General features: G+C 41.1%; 1 protein-coding gene across 1 annotated transcript in view; it reads right to left on the bottom strand.

The window, feature by feature from the left end:
* bub1bb (BUB1 mitotic checkpoint serine/threonine kinase Bb) overlaps positions 1-19468 on the bottom strand; it is a 94834-nt gene that overhangs the window by 58110 nt on the left and 17256 nt on the right. Inside the window, exons 6-10 of the mRNA XM_080203033.1 lie at positions 19207-19379; positions 18559-18758; positions 9591-9691; positions 7042-7262; positions 1602-1720 (exon numbers count right to left, since the gene is read on the bottom strand). Coding sequence (XP_080059159.1) covers positions 1602-1720; positions 7042-7262; positions 9591-9691; positions 18559-18758; positions 19207-19379 — 814 coding nt within the window. The remainder of the gene's footprint in view (positions 1-1601; positions 1721-7041; positions 7263-9590; positions 9692-18558; positions 18759-19206; positions 19380-19468) is intronic.

Raw genomic sequence — 19468 nt, forward strand, 5'->3', positions numbered from 1 at the left:
AGTGTCAGGTGACACAGCAGGATATAGATAGGCTGGTATATTGGGCAGATAAATGGCAGATAGAATTTAATCCTGACAAATGCGAGGTGATGCATTTTGGAAGGAATAATGTAGAGAGGAGTTACATGATAAAGGGTAGACCTATTAAGAGTATAGAAATGCAGGGGGACCTGGGAGTGCAAGTGCACAAGTCTCTGAAGGTGGCAACACAGGCGGAGAAGGTTGCGAAGAAAGCTTATGGTATGCTAGCCTTTATAGGAAGGGGTATAGAGTACAAGAGCTGGCGTCTAATGCTACAGTTATACAGAACATTGGTTAGACCGCATTTGGAGTACTGCGTCCAGTTCTGGTCACCTTACTACCAGAAGGACGTGGAGACCCTGGAGAGAGTGCAGAGGAGGTTTACCAGGATGCTGCCTGGTATGGAAGGACTGGGTTATGAGGAAAGATTGGGTAAACTGGGGCTCTTTTCCTTAGAAAGACGGAGATTAAGGAGGGATCTGATAGAGGTGTATAAAATAATGAAGGGTATAGATACAATCAACAGTGGCAGGCTTTTTCCTAGATTGGAGACAAATATCACGAGGGGCCACGAGCTTAGGGTGAGGGGGGAGAGGTATAATTTGGATGCTAGAGGGAGGTTTTTCACACAGAGGGTCGTGGGGGTATGGAATGCACTACCAAGTAAGGTGGTGGAGGCAGGCACGCTGGACTTGTTTAAGGTTTACTTAGGTAGGCACATGAGCGAAACAGGGATGGAGGGTTATAGGAGACGGTTTTAAATAAGGGTCAGAGCCTCGGGACGTTCCTGGAAATCTAATGCTACGTGTTGATGTTTTGTGTCTTTTACTCCGCAGGTGTGTCGGTCCACCTTGTTGTCTAACGAGGGGCATGCACACGGTGGGTCATGCGTGGGCTGCTCTTGGATGTTGAGAGTGGCCTAGTACTTCGCATCATTTGTGTATGCTTAAAACTGGACCAACAGATGGGCACCACAACAGCTCAGCGACTATCACTGCTAGCTGTGCAGATACATGGATTTGGGCCAGTGTCTGTGGGAGTTTGCGCATTCTCCCTGTGGTTGCGCGGGTTTTCTCCGGGTGCTCCAGTTTCCTCCTACACCCCAAAGATGTGCTCTTAGGCTGACTGGTGTAACAAACTGTCCCTAAATTATTCTCCCCTTAATCTGGTTTCCAATGGGGATACCATCAGCATAGACATGGGTCAAGGGTGGAGTAGGAAAAACACATTGTTAAGATGGCGGCATGGGCTTGTTGGGCCAAAGGGCCTGTTTCCCATGCTGTGTTGTTCTTTGTTCTTTATATAATGTCACTGTACCACAAGAAATTCATTGTAAAAGTGCTGAAAAACTGCTTGATAAAATTACCACATAGAAGTAAAAATGTTATAACCCAAATATGCAATGTTTTCTGCAAGCCCATTTATTACATCAATAAGAAGGAAAGTATATTGGATTAGCTAACTCAAACTTTAAATTGAACACACTTGGCCTATCACATTAATCTTATAGATTGACTTAATTTAACAATACAGTGGTAATCATAAATCAGCAAGTGTCACTACACTTATAGTCAACAAACCTGTTGTGTTTCTAATTGGCTATGTTCTTGCTGTTGCTTTATTCTCACTTCTGCCATGTGGATTAATTGTTCCACCTCCTCCTTTTCTTGCTTTAACTTCAACAACTTCTGTTCCTCTTCTGTAAAAACATATAAGATAGTCAAAACTGTCCTATTGCCAGCTCTGAGGCTTTGTAACAACTCTAGGCACAGGAGCATTTCAGAACACCCTTAAATGTTTCAAAAAAAAAGTGACAAGGCCAGAACAAAATCTTTTCACCACTGAGACATAGTACAAATCCAGCTGGAAAGAAAACACCATTTAATGGGCAAATTAAGGTGTTAATTAAACTAATGGACAAAACATTTAAAGATGCTGCTTATCATAAAATATTTAAAACACTGTCACAATATTTGAACCATTGCCATGAGGCCAACCGTGGAAACAAATGGCAAATCCTCATGTTACCTTGCTGCTGGAAGCAGGCCATTCAGCTGTACTTTTTAGAGACAAACATATAGTCCTTAAGGTTCTTAGATTCAATAACTAATGTTATTGAGCACATACAGATCAGAAGCCCCAAGGTATTTTACGAAGTTAGATTAGACCCCAATTATTTTCCATTTTTGGCATTAATATGAGGATAAGATATTTCACTCCAGGTGTGATTCTGTTGACACACTAAGAAGCTTTTATCAAAAACATAATTAACAATTCAGTTTAACTTTAACGAATAATGTTTAACATTTGAACAAAACTTGACATAATACAATTCTTAACTGTTAACCTATCTCTATTAGTTCTAATTCAAGCAATATTCCTCTCCTAGACTTAAACTCCTTTTCAGTTAGCAAAAACCCAGGCTTACTTGTGTGTGCTTGTTAGTGATCATAGACCTTTGGAGATGGAGTGAGAGAGTGAGAGAGAGAGAGAGAGAGAGAGACCTGTTTCTTCTTGAAGAACCAGGCAGAAACTCTGTCTCTCCTGTAAACTTAGCCCCACCTGTTAACACGTGACTGTCAATCAATTTAATTAAAACCCTACTCCAAAACCCCCAAGGCAAACCTAAGTAGACACAAATGTATTAACTATTTAGACAAACATACCATTAGTTAAAATCAGTCATTATCCTGCATGCCCAACATGGAGTTGTATATTTTCCCAGACAAAGCAGCACTGTGTAAAACAGAGCTGAATTGTAAACATGTTTTTTTTAAATGTGATAAATATATTTTTAAATACACAATTTCATCACACTAATAACTTGTTTTTCCTCCACAGCAATACATAATTGAAATCTGGTTTGTCTTAAGCTGAGAAATATAAAAACAGACACCTCACCTATGGGGAACATTTTATTCAGCCATCTTGGACACATGGGTTGAGTTCTACAGTATTAAAACTCCCCTACAGATTGGCAAAGATACTTCAAAACCATAAGAAATTATACTGGATTGCAAGTATAATTTTGCTAAATCAATATTTGTTTGCACACCCAAACTGTTTATTTTAATGGACTCAAATTTTATATGTTGTTATGAGTACACTTGGCAAGTTATCAGTTTCAGTTACCATTTATCCCATGATATAATCTGCATTTAATCTGTAATTGTGTTTAACAATAAATATTCATTAAACAAATATCAAAAATTCGCAGTTTCGCATTTACGTCTTCACAAGGTCATACAGAATTCTAAAATAGTGCTGAATTGGTAAATTTCACAAGAGTTTATTCTGTCCCAAGAGAATTTTGCAAATTGGAAACTCTTGGAAGGACAGTTGATCTCAGGACCCAGTGATCAAAGTGACCACGTTCCTTTAATGAACTGAAATTTCTTTAAATTGAGGTTCTAAGCTAACAAAAAGTTCAAGGGAATGGGTTTACCTTGCTGAGAGGTGGGGAAAAGGTAGTACAGCCATTAATACAGCATATGCTGAGGGAATACAATTCATCCACTATTTGGAGTATAATTTGAATGGAATGAGGAGGTGGGCAGAATCTGTCCACTTTCTATTACCTGCAAAGCCTCAGCACAAAATTACCACTAAGTTGTCTTAGTCAGCCGCTGTTAAATAGTAAATTAGCAGTCATGTTGGCAATAGGGTGGGAAAGAGAAAAAGAATCCCAGAGAAGCATCTTTTAGGTTAGATGTACACCATTGTGATGAATTATACTTTTACATTGCTTCAAGAATATTACAGAGAGAGGGGGGAAAAGAAAAATCTGAAGCAGCACATACTGCCACTTAAAATGTGAAAACAGTCATACCAGTTAAGTTACTACACAGAAAAATATTTCATTTCCCAACTCGAGTAATCAAAATACCTATAAGCACGATAACATAGTGGGCCAAAGTATTGCTTGCCAAAGAAAACAGTCATTTATCAACACTGGTGTCAAATAGTTTAAATAACCCAATATATGCAAGATTGCACTTCTGCAGTCTAAGGTAGAAATGTATATAGGACCAAGCAACATCACAAGAAAGAGAAGTTTGAGACATGCCTGAAGAAAGTCTACAAAATACATACAGGCAGCAAGTACATGAGCACTCATTTCAGCAGCATTCAGCTTATCACACTATTGTTCCATTAATTCATTGGGCACCACAGTCAGTTCGGATTTTTGGACTTGGGGCAAATATTACCAGGTATCAAAAGTACAGAAAGCACAGTTTCCCATTCATTGTAATATTGTCAATTGAATACCATCTTGAAAAGAAGATTCCCTGCTCTACAGTCAAGTGCTGGTTCTACTCTAGCATGAGCTAATTAAAATCAGAAGTCAGGTCATCGCCTTTACCAAGGAAATAAGGCCATAAGATATGGGAGCAGAATTAAGCCTTTCAACGCATTGGATCTGCTCTGCCATTCAATCACGGCTGATATGATTTTCATCCCTTTTCTCCTGCCTTCTCCCAGTAACCCTTGATCCTTTTATTCATCAAGAATCCATCTATCTTTGTCTTAAAGACACTCAATGACTTAGCCTCCGCAGCCTTCTGTGGCAATGAATTCCACAGATTCACGACCCTCTGGCTGAAGAAATTCCTCATCTCAATTTTAAAGGAGCGTCCCTTCACTCTGAGGTTGTGCCCTCAAGTTCGAGTCTCTCCCACTAGTGGAAACATTCTCTCCACGTCCACTCTATCGAGGCCTCTCAATATTCTGTAAGTTTCAATTGGATCCCCCCTCATCCTTCTAAATTCCATCGAGCATGATCACAGATTCCGCAACTGCTCCTCACATGACAAAACCTTCATTCCTGGGGTCACTCTCGTGAATCTCCTCTGGACCACCTCCAAGACCAGCACATCCTTCCTAACATATGGGGCCAAAAACTGCTCACGATATTCTAACTGGGGTCTGAGCTGAGCCTTGTATAGCTTCAGCAGTGCTCTTGTATTCTAGCCATCTAGAAATGAACACTAACATTGAATTTGCCTTCCTAGCTGCCTACTGAACCTGCACGTTAGCCTTGAGAGTCGTAAGCTAGGACTCCCAAGTCCCTTTGTGCCTCAGATTTCCGAAGCCATTCCCCATCCCTGTATTCTTCCTACAAAAGTGCATAGCCTATCACTTTCCCACATTGTATTCCATCTGCCACTTCTTTGCCCACTCTCCTAGCCTGTCCAAGTCATTCTGCAGCCTTCCGACTTCCTCAACACCTGTCCCTCTACATATCTGCAAATTTTGCAACCATGACCTCAACCTCAGTTCTATCTTTCAGATCTTAATGTATATATTGAAAAGTCGTGGTCCCAACCTTGTGGAACACCATTAGTCACTGGTTGCCATCCTGAAAGGACCCCCTTATCCCCACTCTCCGTCTTCTGTCTGTCAGCTAATCTTTTGTCCATGTCAGTACCTTGCCTCTAACACCATTGACTCTTAGCTTAATTAGCAGCCTCCTGTAAGGCACCTTGTCAAAGGCTTTCTAAAAGCCCAAATAAATCACATTCACCAACTCTTCTCCTCCATTACTCCTCAAAGAATTCTAACAGATTTGTCAGGCCTGATCTCCCTTTGACGAAACTGTGCTGCCTCAGCCCTACTTTATCATGCATTTCCAAGTACTCTGCAATTTTTCCTTAATAATGGACTCCAAGATCTTACCAGCGCCTGAGGTCAGGCTAACTGGCCATTAATTTCCCATCTTTTGCCTCCCTCCTTTCTGAAACAGGGATGTAACATTAGCCCTTTTCCAGTCATCTGGGACCTTCCCTGAGTGATTCCTAAAAGATCACCACCAATGCCGCCACAATCTCCTCAGCTATCTCCTTCAGAACCTTAGGATGTCATCCATCTGGGTGATTTATCCGCTTCAGACCTTTCAGCTACCCTAGCACCTTCTCCTTAGTGATGGTTTCTACATTTACCTCTGCCCCCGACTCTCGAAGTTCTGGCATGTTATTCGTGTCTCCCACCTTGAAGACTGATACAATGGACGCTTTCAGTTCCTTGGTCATTTCTTTGTTCCCATTACCACTTCTCCGGTCTCATTTTCCAGCAGCCCAATGTGCATTGTTGTCTCTCTTTTACCTTTTATATATCCAAAAAAGACTCTTACAATCATCTTTTACAGTACTATCTTTTACATTACCCTCATATTTTATCTTCTCCACCCTTACTTTTAGTTGTCCTCTGCTTGCTTTTAAAGACTTCCGAATCCTCTGACTCCACTATTCTTCACCTCATGGTATGCTCTTTCTTTTGCCTTTATGCTATCCCTGATATCCCTCATCAGTCATGGTTACTTCGTCCTCCCCTTAACATGCTGCTTCTTTCTTGGAATGAATTCATGTTGTGCCTGAATTATTCCCAAAAACTCGTGACATAATTGTTCCACAGTCTTTCCAATCAAATCTGGCCAGCCCCTGTCTCGTGGCCTTGTAGTTTCCTTTACTCAATTGCAGCACCGTTATATCTGATTCCAACTTCTCCCTCTCAAACCACAAGGTGAATTCTCATATTGTGATTGCTGATATGATGATTAGATTCAGAATATTTATTAATTCAAAACTTTGCAGCAAGTTAATTTTTGCTTAGGTTAAAACCCACTTAACAAATCATTAACGACCAATTTTTGATTAGCTCCTGGCACCAGCCTAAATGTCAACAAGCCTGCCTGATTCAACACGGAGCTGGTTGAAGTACTGGTCTACATTTCATGCTCATAGTATTGAGGGAGTGCCACACTCAAGGTTCTAGCTGTCAGAGATGTTAAACACCTGGCTCCTCAGTTCCCACCAATATATTATTTGATTTTAGATATTTCTCTTTTGGGACATGACAGCCAATTTGTGCAGTGTTTCCTATATAAAACAGTGCCTACACTTCAGAAATATTTACAGGCTGTCAAGTGCTTGGAACATCAAAGTCATGAAAGTTACAAAATGCAAGTTCTTTCTCCCACGCATTCAGCAAATTGGTAATTTAGATTGTACAAAACATCTATACCTTTAATGCGAGCTTTATATTTCTTTTTGAATTCTTCTGCTCGGAGTTCTTCAAAGGAGAATTCACGCAATCCAGCGTAGATCTGGTCTTTTGAATACATAGACACTTCCTTGTTTTCTTCACAATTTTCTACCTGCACCCTGAGCAATGGGTTCAATTCTTTGCTGGGTTTCCGAGCACTCAAAACTGGGGTAAATAAAGGCTCAATTTTACGAGGTGTCCTGCAATGAAGCAATGCAAATATTATCACTGAATTTCGACTTCAACTCCATGAGCAAATGCTATAAATTTTGAAACAACAGTACATAAGATGGTTCTTTTTAAAACAGAAACCACAAGCATACCCCATTTTTGCTTATACATACCCTTAGGATATAAGATAATATTTCTACATCCTGGAATAGTACAAGAATACCATGACATTTGATTAAATCTGAACCAGCTGGAATCTGGCTGATGGCTATACCAAACTGCGTAACCTATCAGTCTCACTAAAATGAGAGATTATAAACAAATTGCTAGAGCTTTTTGCCTTGTACCTACCAGCACAAAGGCAAGAATGCCAAATTTTAAACAATCAGAATAACTTATCCTGCAGGTTAAATGTATGCTGACTGTTGGCCAACTGACTCTGATTGGCCATGGCTATGGGAAAAGCAACTATGAATTTCCGGTTCCCAAAATCGTGGGCAATTCAAGAAAGGTACAAGGCCCCAATTGATCCCTTCATACGAATGTATGTCACTTCCAGTGAGAGCAAATTATCCGCATTACGAGCGAATTGGTACTTAGTGTAGCTCTTAGTGCACTCAGCATTGGTCAGCAAGCACTGCCCAAATGCAGAATCACAACTAACAGCAGACGGCGTTGAGTCTTGCAAATGCAAGCTGTTTGAGTATAATCTTGAACTCTCTATTATACACAAATGACCGAATACGCTGCTTGATTCGATCAATCACCAGAGTATCTGGCCTAAGTAACTGGCAGCTCACTGGCACTTAAATTCACAAACAAGGTTGCTCAATTGCGTAGTTAACAAAACATTTATTTGTACTGATGGTAGACCGTGCAAATGTGATGCCAGGTATGTAGGCTGTGCAACCCAGTGATTGGCTGAGCAAATCAAAAAGCATGTTCTCTTGACGGTGCATAATAGGCAGAGTACAGACCATACAAAAATCGGCCTGCATTTGCAAAACCCAAAACAAAGCATCTGCTAGATGCAATTCTACGATTGGGCAGTACTTGCAGAACAATCCTGAGCACACTAATAGCTATACTAGCAACCAATTTAAAATTATCAGCTGAGTTGGTAACATGGTCTATTTATATTTGCAAGAAGCAACATTCATTCATGCGCAGGGATCCGTTATCTGCAAACAATTCGAACAGATTCAAATTTTGTGCTGTTTTGAATTACCCAGGAACTTGTGGAGCCTATAGTTCACTGTTGCTTTCACTATGGCGGTTGACTTACAATCAGCATCCTTTTCACCTGCAGTATAAATTGCTGTGATTGTTGAAATTTGGTATTCTAGCATTTGTCCTAATGAGTGCAAAATAAAAAGATTTGGCAACATCTCTTTTTTTTCCAACAATATTCAAGTTCTGTACCACCAAGTGACTATTTATAACTAAATTGTTAATTTCTGGAGTAGTTTTATAGAGGCGGCTGTGGTTTGATACATGAGTCAAGTGCTAAAATACATAATTTCAAAAGGCAATAGCTTGAGAAGTTCACAGAAGTTACAACCTCACACTCAACCAGAAGGAATAAATTCACTGCTTTGTATTGTACTAGGCCAATGCAAATTAGAATGTCTCTGGATTGAATCTCACGTGTATGCCAATTTGGGCAACTGCACACAGAGCAGTTATTGTATGTGACATGACTTGTCACAGTATTAGTTAGAGAAGGACGAATAGGCTGGCCAGCAATCCCAGCTCTGATCCCCATCCAGCAATCAGCTGGAAAAGAAAGTAATGGACCCTTTGACAAAGTCATCTGAACTTGAAACATTAGCTCTTTTCTCTCCTTACAGATGTTGCCAGAGCTGCTGAGATTTTCCAGCATTTTCTCTTTAGGCCTGTGAGCTAAAGGCTTTGGTACTTAACATTCTGTGAACTGAAGATTTAACCCAACCTTCTGTCTCACCTGTGCTTACGAAGTAACAATGAACGAGATTGGGCAAAATATTACAGAGGTTGTTAAAATTTGGTACTGACATCCAAGGTCAATTGGGATTAGTTTTTAAAATAAGAAAATATTGGTTGTGCTTTTCCCAACCTTAAATAACAAAACATTAACTAACTTGAGATCAAAGGACAAATAAATGATCATGAAATTGAACTTCAACTCCACCAGCAACCTCCCAATTCAAGATAGAATGATCCAAAATCAGAAATTCTGTACACAGCCAGAGTGTACATCAGCTCTCTCTCCCCCTACTATTGGGATGTTTCTTTTCCTAGCCATATCTGGGAGATTGTTTACATACATCTCAAAAAAGAATATCAATCCAATTAACATTCACTAGTTTTATACATACGTAGTGGCATCATGAGAAGATTCTTCCTCATAAAGTTTGAAGTCAGGTTTGTTGGCTGACAAGACTGCAGAAAACTCAAGTACATTGGAACGCTTGGGCACCTGTTGGAAGAAACAAAACAAGTTGATAAACTGAGCGATGTTTTAGTAAACTGAGCATCATTGTCCAAGACGGTTTATGCGGCAGCACAGCATTAGGTTTAATAATTTATGAGGAAAAACAGATCGCAGCAATGTAACAAAGAGAAATATTTACCAAACTCCTGGTGGGGAGATGAATAGGATTATGAATGTGATCACCTCCAGACATATCAACCACTTCAGTGTTAATTAAACAAACAGATTGTACATCATCTATGGATATTAAGTGCATACATGATGGACAAAAGGTACTCTGCTCTGTAACAATCCTGATTTTGTGATAATGCATCCTAGCTTCAAGGTAGTGGAGTGAGATGTCTGAAGATAATGATTTTAGACCTCAATCAACCTCTTATTTAATGCTTCCAAGATGACAACCAAAAGGTAGAAAACATCCATTGTCAAAACGATTAAGCTAGTGACAAAATTCCCCATATTAAATTGCATTCTTTGGGTTCTGCAGGGAGATCTTCAATACTACTAATTATTGCTCAAATGAGAAAGTAAATTAACTGATGTAATAGAGTACCAACAAAAGCCTCATGCGAACTGTTCATATCAGGCTCAACTAAATAATGACAAAAAAGTTTATATTTAATTACCTCATTTTCCACATTCAGGACATTTTTAGGCAAAACTTAGCATAAAACCAAAAGAAAATACAAATAAAGTAACTCAGCTGTAGCTCAGTTGCCAGAATCAGAAAGCTGTGCATTCTAGTCCAATCAAAGCCTTCAATACAAAAACATCTAGACTGCTTCCTTCAGTACTGTGCTACTTTCACACTCTTCGCTCATATGAGACATTGGGTCCGATTTTATCATCGCATTGCATCTGTTTTTGGGCGTGAAAACTTGGTAAAGTCAGGCGTGAGGCGAGTAGCATTATCTGAGCCCACCTCCATGCTGGTTCCCCCTTTAACAAGGCCTGAAAATGGCCACGATCCAGAACTCGCCCAAAACAGGCGTGACAGCAATTTAAATGTATTTGCATGCATTTAGGTTGACTTAATGGGCAGCACACCCAATCTTACCGACACTTCCCCCTGTACCACCACGTTCGCCCATCCAGAATTGGTGCAAAACAGACATGCCCCACAAAAATCCACAATTAGTGAGGAGCTAAATGCCAAGTGAGCAACGGCCCTCTCCTTGAGACTGGGGGGGGGGGGGGGGGGGGCAACGTTCGGTCTGGGTGGCAGAAAGGGTGGGAGATAAGAGGGTCAGTAATGTTGTGAGGGTGGGGCAATGTCTGTGGGGACTAGGGGAGGTGTTATACAGCCTGGGTGCGATGTGGCAGGAGACGCATTCAATCCTTTCCTTCGGCGCACGTGCAGTTGGAGGCACGATCGGAGCTGCAGGATTTCAGGTTGTGTTAAGCCCCGCCCACAGGTGTCTGCAACATGATTCAGAATCGCTGATATTTTTGCAGGCACAATGCATATGGGATGCCAGAGAACTGGTCTAAACATCGGATCTGAAACACTCCCAAATTCAAGTCCGCCCAGCACTTCCAATCAAAATGATAAATAGGGCCTATTAAATCCTGTCAGCTGAGGAGGATATAAATATTTCAATGCATCCTATGTTTATCCTTCATAAAACATCATTAAAAGACTATTAATTTAGTCACTAACTTGTTGCTTGTAGGATGCTGACTGGGATTTACCCAAAACAAAACTAAGTGCCCAACAGGCAGGAGGAAAATTCCCATTTTTTTAAAAAAATGTACTTTCAGAACAAATCTCCAACACTCCATGCAACACAAAGTGGCTCACCATGATTCACTGCGGCTGAGGCTATTTCCGCCTAAGAGGCCGGCAGCTAGTGCTGAGCGGGCCACTGCGCAGGCAACCATCTGCCAGTAGAGAGATCGACGCACTGTCACGCCACCACCCCTTCCTTCCCCACACCGTCCCCCTACCAAAAAAGCTGGCCTACTGGACACCCACCACCTTCCTGGCCAGGGCAGCCCCGATTGCCTCCTTCCCCCCGCCACCACTGACCCCGGGGCAGAATGGCAGGAGATTTCCCCCCTCCCCCGCCATAATGATCGTGCCCCCAATAAGCCTTGTCCCCAGTATGCTCTGCCCCCACCTGGTGCCCAGTGGGCAGTGCCAAGGTGCCAGGCTGACACTGTCCGAGGGCACCCCCCCCTTGTCCCCGACCTTCCAGGGAGTTCTCAATGGCCTCTGCCACCATGAGCAGTGAGAGGACACCCATTCCCCAAGGGCAGCTGTTGTAAACCCGCTGGGAGATACCACTCATGGCTGGGGGGGGGAGGAAACGCTCGCTTAGAGAATCTACGACTCGGAGCTGATTGAGCTACAAAAAGAACCCGGACCTGTGCTGTCTCTCCCAGCTGCTGTGTCTAAATTGGCTGCAGTTTTCTACATTACAATAGTAACAACAGTTCAAAAGCACTTCATTGGCTGTGAAGTGCTTTGGGACAGTCCAAGAAAATGCACAACATGAATACAAGTTCTTTCTTTGTAGTGTTTTGTGAAGTAAATCCAATCAGCTTGGCATCTAGGAGGGAAACACGGACATGAGGCTACGCCTGAGTGGGATGTAGATTGATTGTGTACTTGGGTATTTGGTTCAGTAATTAGTTCTGATAAACTTTTCTTAAGTTTAAAATTTAACTTAAGAATTTGGTTCTTACCTTCAAAACATTGTTAGTTTAATAGCTTAGTTAGACAGCAAGATACCAGAATGAGGTTGAGTGAATAGTTGGGAATTTAGTTCAGGTGAGAATTCAGTAGAGAGAAAGAAGTGCTCCTTCTTCTACTTTTTTTGCATCTGCAGTAGTTAGCAAGTTTCCTTCCTTGGCTCCAAACTAGATGAATGCAACTTTAATACTTTGCTTGTGAAAATTATTAACAAATTGACTAATTAAATAAATTAAGTCAGACAGAAACGGCAGGGCTGGTCATATGCAAGTGCCTGCAGCACGTGGGAATCTGTGGAATGCACTGCAATCTCGAACAACCAAATCTGCAGAAAGTGTCTATAGTTGCAGCAACTTCAGCTCAGAGTTGGACGTGGGTGGGTGGGTGGAGTTGCACTGTTGGGACAGTCACCCGTGTTGGGACTAGTGGTCTGACAAGTCATTGAACAGAGGCAACAGAAACCACTTTAAGCTAAATAGTGAGGGTAAGGGAAAATGTCATAAAAAGAGAGAAGGTAAGAGAGAGGACAACAAAATGGAAAGTGGTATTGAAGTTCGTCAGGAAGAGAGAGCAGACACAGCATGAATAAGCAGTTAACACTTGAGACTGTGAAAATAATAGCCAACTTGATACATTTAAATAGAAATTAGATCAGATCAGTTTAGAAAATCTATAGAGATTTTCAAAATAAATGCTTCCTGGTTGTTTAATTTTTACTGTGCCATTGCATCTCTATCAAAGATAATAAGCTATCTTGAATCTGTTATATTTGTTGTGCTCATCTGAAGCGAAGTTAGATTTTTGCCCAATTTTCCATCGTTCACAATCCTCTCTTATTGTAAATTTCCTTACCCACGGGAACCTGTTTGTATATCACACCCGAAAAATTCATTCGTCTTTGGTTTTGCATATAGGGCGGCACTGTGGCACAGTAGTTAGCACTACTGCCTCACAGCGCTAGGGATCCGGGTTCAATTCCAGCCTTAGGTGACTGTGTGGAGTTTGCACGCTCTCCCAGTGTCTATGCGGATTTTCTCCGGGTGCTCTGGTTCCCATCCACAGTCCTAACATGTACTGGTTAGGTGGATTGACCATGCCAAATTGTCCCTTAGTATCAGGGGATCTACCTAGGGTTGTGGGGAGAGGGCTGGGTGGGATTGTGGTCGGTGCAGACCCGATGGGCCAAATAGTCTTAAGGGTGGCATGGTAGCACAGTGGTTAGCACTGCTGCTTCACAGCTCCAGGGACCCAGGTTCGAATCCCAGCTCAGAATCCCAGCTCAGATCACTGTCTGTGTGAAGTTTGCACATTCTCCTCGTGTCTGCAAAGGTTTCCTCCGGGTGCTCCCGGTTTCCTCCCACAGTCCAAAGATGTGGCAGTTAAGTTGATTGGCCATGCTAAAATTGCCCCTTAGTGTCCTGAGATGCTTAGGTTAAAGGGATTAGTGGGTAAAATATGTAGGGATACGGGGGAAGCGCCTGGGTGGTATTGTGGTCGGTGCAAACTCGATGGGCCGAAGGGCCTCTTTCTGCACTGTAGGGTGCTATAATATATTCTATAATCCATATCAGTGCAGGAGACATTATAATAGATTACTTAAGTTCAACTACAAACAAGTGTAATGTCACCAACGACTCATGTTAGAGAATTAGCTAAAGGTTAAACTCTCAGCTTTCCCGCGTCAAAACTGTGCACTGCGCATGCACTATTCTGCACATACGCATATTTGCTGTTCCGCGATTTCATGCATTATGAGACCTCGCGGGAGCAGAATCCCACAAACGAAGGAAGTTGACTGTTAAGTCAGGGTACAGTCACTCTACACAAATCCACACAGCATTCGCAACAAATTGACAACAAAAACAGAAGTAAACAGGTACGATTTAATTGTTATTAGAGATTTGGCTGCAGGGTGACCAAGACTGGGAAACAGAAATTCAAGGGTACTTGTCATTTAGGAAGGATGAGTAAGAGAAAAAGGTAGAGTCCCACTGTTAATAAAGGATAGGATCAGTACATTAGTGAGAGAGGAATTTAGATCAGTAATACATGGCATTAATCAGGAAAGTAGAGGTGCATGTAACAGGGTAATTCAGTAATCATGGGGGACTCCAAGCTACGTACAGACTGGGTAAACTTAATTAGCACTAATGCCAAGGACAACAAATTCCTGGAATGTTCACGCAATAGTTTTCTATAATAGAATGAAATAAATAGGTTATCTTAGACTTGGTATTTTTTGCAATAAGAAAGGGCTAATCAATAACCTTGTTGTAAATTAACCTTTAGGGAAGAATGGCCATAATAATGATAGAATTTTACATCAAGTTTGAAAATTATGTAGTTCGATCCAAACCTAGGATCTTAAACTTTAGCAAAGTAAGATAGAAGGGACAAGTTGGCTGTAGTACATTGAGGAACTACATTAAAGGCTACGATGATAGAAAGGCAGTGGCTGACATTTAAAGAATCAATACATGGTTTGCAGCAAAGTTAGGAGGCCTTGTGGCACAGAGGGTAGCATCCCTGCCTCTTAGCCAGAAGCGCCAGGTTCAAGTCCCATCCTAAGACTTGATGGCCAAGGAGGCGTGCTCATAACAAGGCTCAACAGGTTACGTATCAACCTGTAAGTCCTTCCAATAGATGAAGGCATGCCTTAGTATACCACCCAGTGCAAAAAGAAAATTGGAATCACAACAAAATTAAATCCCTTCAAGGTACAAAAACCAGTAGGAAAAGTGATCCCACCATGGCTAAGAAAAGGAGTTATAGATTGCATTAGATCAAAGGAAGAGGCATAGAAACTACCAGAAAAGTAGAAAGCATGATTTCTTAAAATTCAGCAAAAGATAACGAAGAAATTGAAAAAAGAAATAGAACATGAACATAGAAACAGACTTTAAAAATTGTATAGGTACGTAAAGAGGAAAAGGGTTAAAGACAAATGTGGCCCATTACAAGGCAGGAGATTGGAGAATTTATGAGGAATACGGAAATGACAGAAAAGCTAAACAATTACTATGTTTCTGTGTTCACAGAGGAAGAGACAAGAAATCTCCCCGAAATATTAGGGAGCCAAATAGCAAAATTTAGGGTTGGAAAGAAATTAGTATGCATAAAATGTAGTGCAGGAAAAACTAATGGGGCTGAAAATTGATAAATCCCATGGGCCTGATGATCTACATCTCAGACTGGAAAGACATGGCTACATTGATGATCATTTTTCAAAATTCTATAGATTCTGAAACAATGCATGTAGACTGAAGGTAGCAAATGTGGCCATAGTTTAAAAAAAGGAAAGAGAAAACAGGGAACTACAAACCTGTTAGCCTGACATCAGCATTAGGGAAAATGCTAGAATCTATTCCAGAGGATGTGGTAAGTGGGTATTTAGAAACTAGTCACCGATTTAAGTTAATATGGGTTTATGAAAAGGAAATCAGATTTAACAGACCAGTTAGTTTTTTCGGAGGATCTCACCAGCTGAATAGTTTAAGGGAGAACTTAGAAAGAATTTAGATTTTGAGAAGGCTTCTGATAAGATCCCACACAAGAGGATAGCAAGCAAAAAGAGATCATAGGATTGGGGAAAATATAACAATTAACAAATAGGAAACACGAGTAGCAAAAAACAGATCATTCTCTGGTTGGCAGGCTGTGACTAGTGGGGTACTGCAAGGATCAGTGCTTGGGCCTCAGCTATTCAAAATCTATATTCATGATTTGGATATGGGGACCAAAACTAATGTTTCTAATTTTGCTGATGACACAAACCTTGGCTGGAATGTCATTTGAGAGACAGTATGAAGAGATTTAGATAGAGTGAGTGGATATGAACATGGCAGATGTGGAAAAATGAGGTTTTCCATTTTGATAGGAAAAACAGAAATGCAGGCTATTTCTTAAATGGAGAGAGATTGGGAAATGTTCACGTTCAAAGAGTGCGCATTCTTGTTCATAAGTCATCGAAAGCTAACATGCAGGTGCAACAAGCAATTAGAAAAGCAAATGTCATGTTAGCCCAAGTACAGAAGTAAGAAGTCTTGCTGCAGTTGCAAAGAGCCTTGGTGAGACCACACCTTAAGTAGTGTGAGCAGTTTGGGCTCTTTACCCAGGGATATATACTGGCTATAGAGGGAGCGCAACTTCACCAGACTAATCAAATGGATGGCAGGGTTATCCTATGAAGAAACATTGAGAGGACTGGGCCTGTATTCTCTAGTTTAGAAGAATGAAGCGTGATCTCATTGTATACATGATTCTTACAAGGTTCGACAAGGTAGATGAAGGAAGATGTTTCTCCTGGTTGCAGCAGGAGGGTGTCCAGTACTATGGCACAGTCACAATGTAATAGATAAGTCATTTAAGACCTAGACTAAGAGGAATTTCTTCAGTGGTAAATCTTTTGCTTGCTCCACCCCAGACGACTCTGGGGGCTGAGTCACAGAGTATGTTCAAAGTAAGAGGGCAATAGATTTTTTAGATACCAATGACATTAAGGGAAAAAAGATAGTGCAAGATGGTTTTGAGGTAAATGATCAGTCATTATCTAGCTAAATGGCAGAGCAGGCTCGTGGGATGGAATGGTCTACTCCTGCTCCAATGTTCCTAAATAGTAAATTAATTTTAACACAAAAATGCAAAATATTGAATACCAGATGGAGAAGGAAGAGGCGCTATGGAAGGGACAGTCCTGGGAATGACTCATTGTGTTGAATCATAGAAGAAGAAAAACAATTAAAAAGCAAAACGTAACAAACTACCAGAACACTGACTTCTGAAAATTTATATACTTCAATCAAACAAATTGGTGAAAAAAATTGTTTTAAATTTATCTTAAGTATTACAAAAAATGATTACAATGAGTCATTAGGCAAGATAGTGAAGAGACTAAAGCAAGGTTGACGCAAAGCTTCACAAATTGAAAGGGATTTTCTGGTCTCGAATATAAACTGTAATTGCTACTCCAATGAAAGTCAGTGAGGGACAAAATGTACTTCTTTCTCAAGAGAAGCTCTTCACATTAAAATTCTGCCAAATTTCCCCAAAGGAAGCCAGTTTGGAAAAGTTCGAAGTAACTATGCATCAAGTACCAGTCACTTTCACATGCTCAGTGGTTTTCAATGAATGTTATCAACTACAATTTCTTTATTAGTAAGCAAAGGTCACAGCTGCACTTGGAGGTGGAAGAGAGTCTAAGCTGATCTTTAATTGGTTTTGGTCCTGACCATATCGTGACAACCACCGTTTGCTTTGTTGACATTTGGGGACCTACTGGTCACATATACAAAACCATATTTATTCACGCAATTTGCCTCCGGTTTCACCAATTAATCCGACTGCATATCAAGTTTTTATTGCTTATTTCTTGCCATTCACTAACACCTTATAACCTCAGGATATTCAAATGAAACATTTTGATATTTGCAGCCAGTTATACAGGCAAAAATCAGCAATTAGATCAAGGATGAATTAGTTTTGCTGAGGTTGGTTAAGTGAGAAAGATGGCTCAGCCTTACTGAACTCCCCGATATTCTTCAATAACGTACTCTGGGTGTTTTCCATCCACGTAACATCAATCTAACAGACAAATGGAGCTTTCAACAAAAAGGCATTGCTTTTTCCAGTTCCCAGTTCCGACGTTAACTAATATTTGGTGCCCATTGTCCTGGAATGGGACTTCAATTCAATCTTTTAGTAGCATTCTAACATCCTGGCTATCAAGCTCAGCTGATGCTACGGCCCTGCCCTGTCCCCAGGTTTATCAGCCAGGTTGAACCTACAATCACATGGCCAAACAAGTAACCAGCAGCCCTCTAGACCTAGCAGTATCACCATGATCAGTGGCCACATCAGGGATTGTGTCCAGTCTCCAAAGACAATAGTCATTGGAGCTACATAACGAGATGAGTGATGGTGGTGAGGTGGACAGGAGGAACTCCCTCATCACAAACAGAGCAGCCCGACACTAAATGGCACAGGCACCTGCTGTTGGTAAAATACAGACACAGCAGGCCACTAATATCTTCCTCATTGTTGGTAAACATCCATGGAAGGTAGGTAATAGACACAGTGCCCTGCTATGCTACCTGATATTAGCTCTGGACTGGGTTGGTAAAATTTCACTTTACCAGTTCAAAATTCCCACTGCACTGACCCGTATTCCAGATGTATTCCAGGGTCCTGGTGCAATTTCATTCTCTTTAGCAGATGTTGAAGGAAGTGCAGTCCATTGCCTCTCCGTTGATCTCGGTTGGTGTCCAGGCTGGGTCTGTAATCGATTTTCATTGAACACTTCAAAGGAGCCACGCTGTGCTTGAGCAAGAACGACATTCTGGCCAAGTCCTTGGTTTTGTGCTAACAAAAAACAAAGTTAAAGTTCACCCATCCACCAAAACAATCTCCCTTCACAACCAACTCATCATCTCTGCATTAATTTTATCAATAAACTTAATGGTAACATGAATTAGTTTGTCCAGCATAGCACTCGATTGAGACAAAAACCATAGGTCTGGCGGGTGGGGAAGTGGAGGAGTGAAAGGGTGACTGAAAGAGGAAAGTTATGTTAAAACTTTATAAATTGTGAGTTCTACCTCAGCTGGAATAGTGTCCAACTCTGGACACCACACTTCGGGAAGGATGTCAAGGTCTTGGATGAAGTGTAAAGATTTGTTAGAATGATATCAGGAGTGACAATTATGTTGCCACTTGATTCTTCAACTTTGCTCCCTGCCCTTTCTTTCTCCATAGTGGAGAATGGAAGAGAGAGGATGAGGAGATGGGGCAATGACAGAAATAGTCTTACATCTCATTGAACTGCCAACCCTGTTGACTGGTGCCATGGCTTTCTTTTGTCCACGGCGTTTCAGATCTCCAAGAGTAGTTCTTTGCTGTTGAACTGGCTCAGGAACAAAGTCTTCATTTGTTCCTTCTGCTATGGAAGCCACAACCTGCTTAAATACTCGGGATTGAAAGTGCCTGAGGTAAAAGAAAAACACATTGAGCTTTGTCAGCACACTAGCAAAATGTCTTTCTTTCAATGCAGTCATGGAGATTGTTAAATATGT

Source organism: Carcharhinus amblyrhynchos, chromosome 14 (genome assembly GCF_965287045.1).
Source record: "Carcharhinus amblyrhynchos chromosome 14, sCarAmb.v2.hapA, whole genome shotgun sequence".
Classification (NCBI taxonomy): domain Eukaryota; kingdom Metazoa; phylum Chordata; class Chondrichthyes; order Carcharhiniformes; family Carcharhinidae; genus Carcharhinus; species Carcharhinus amblyrhynchos.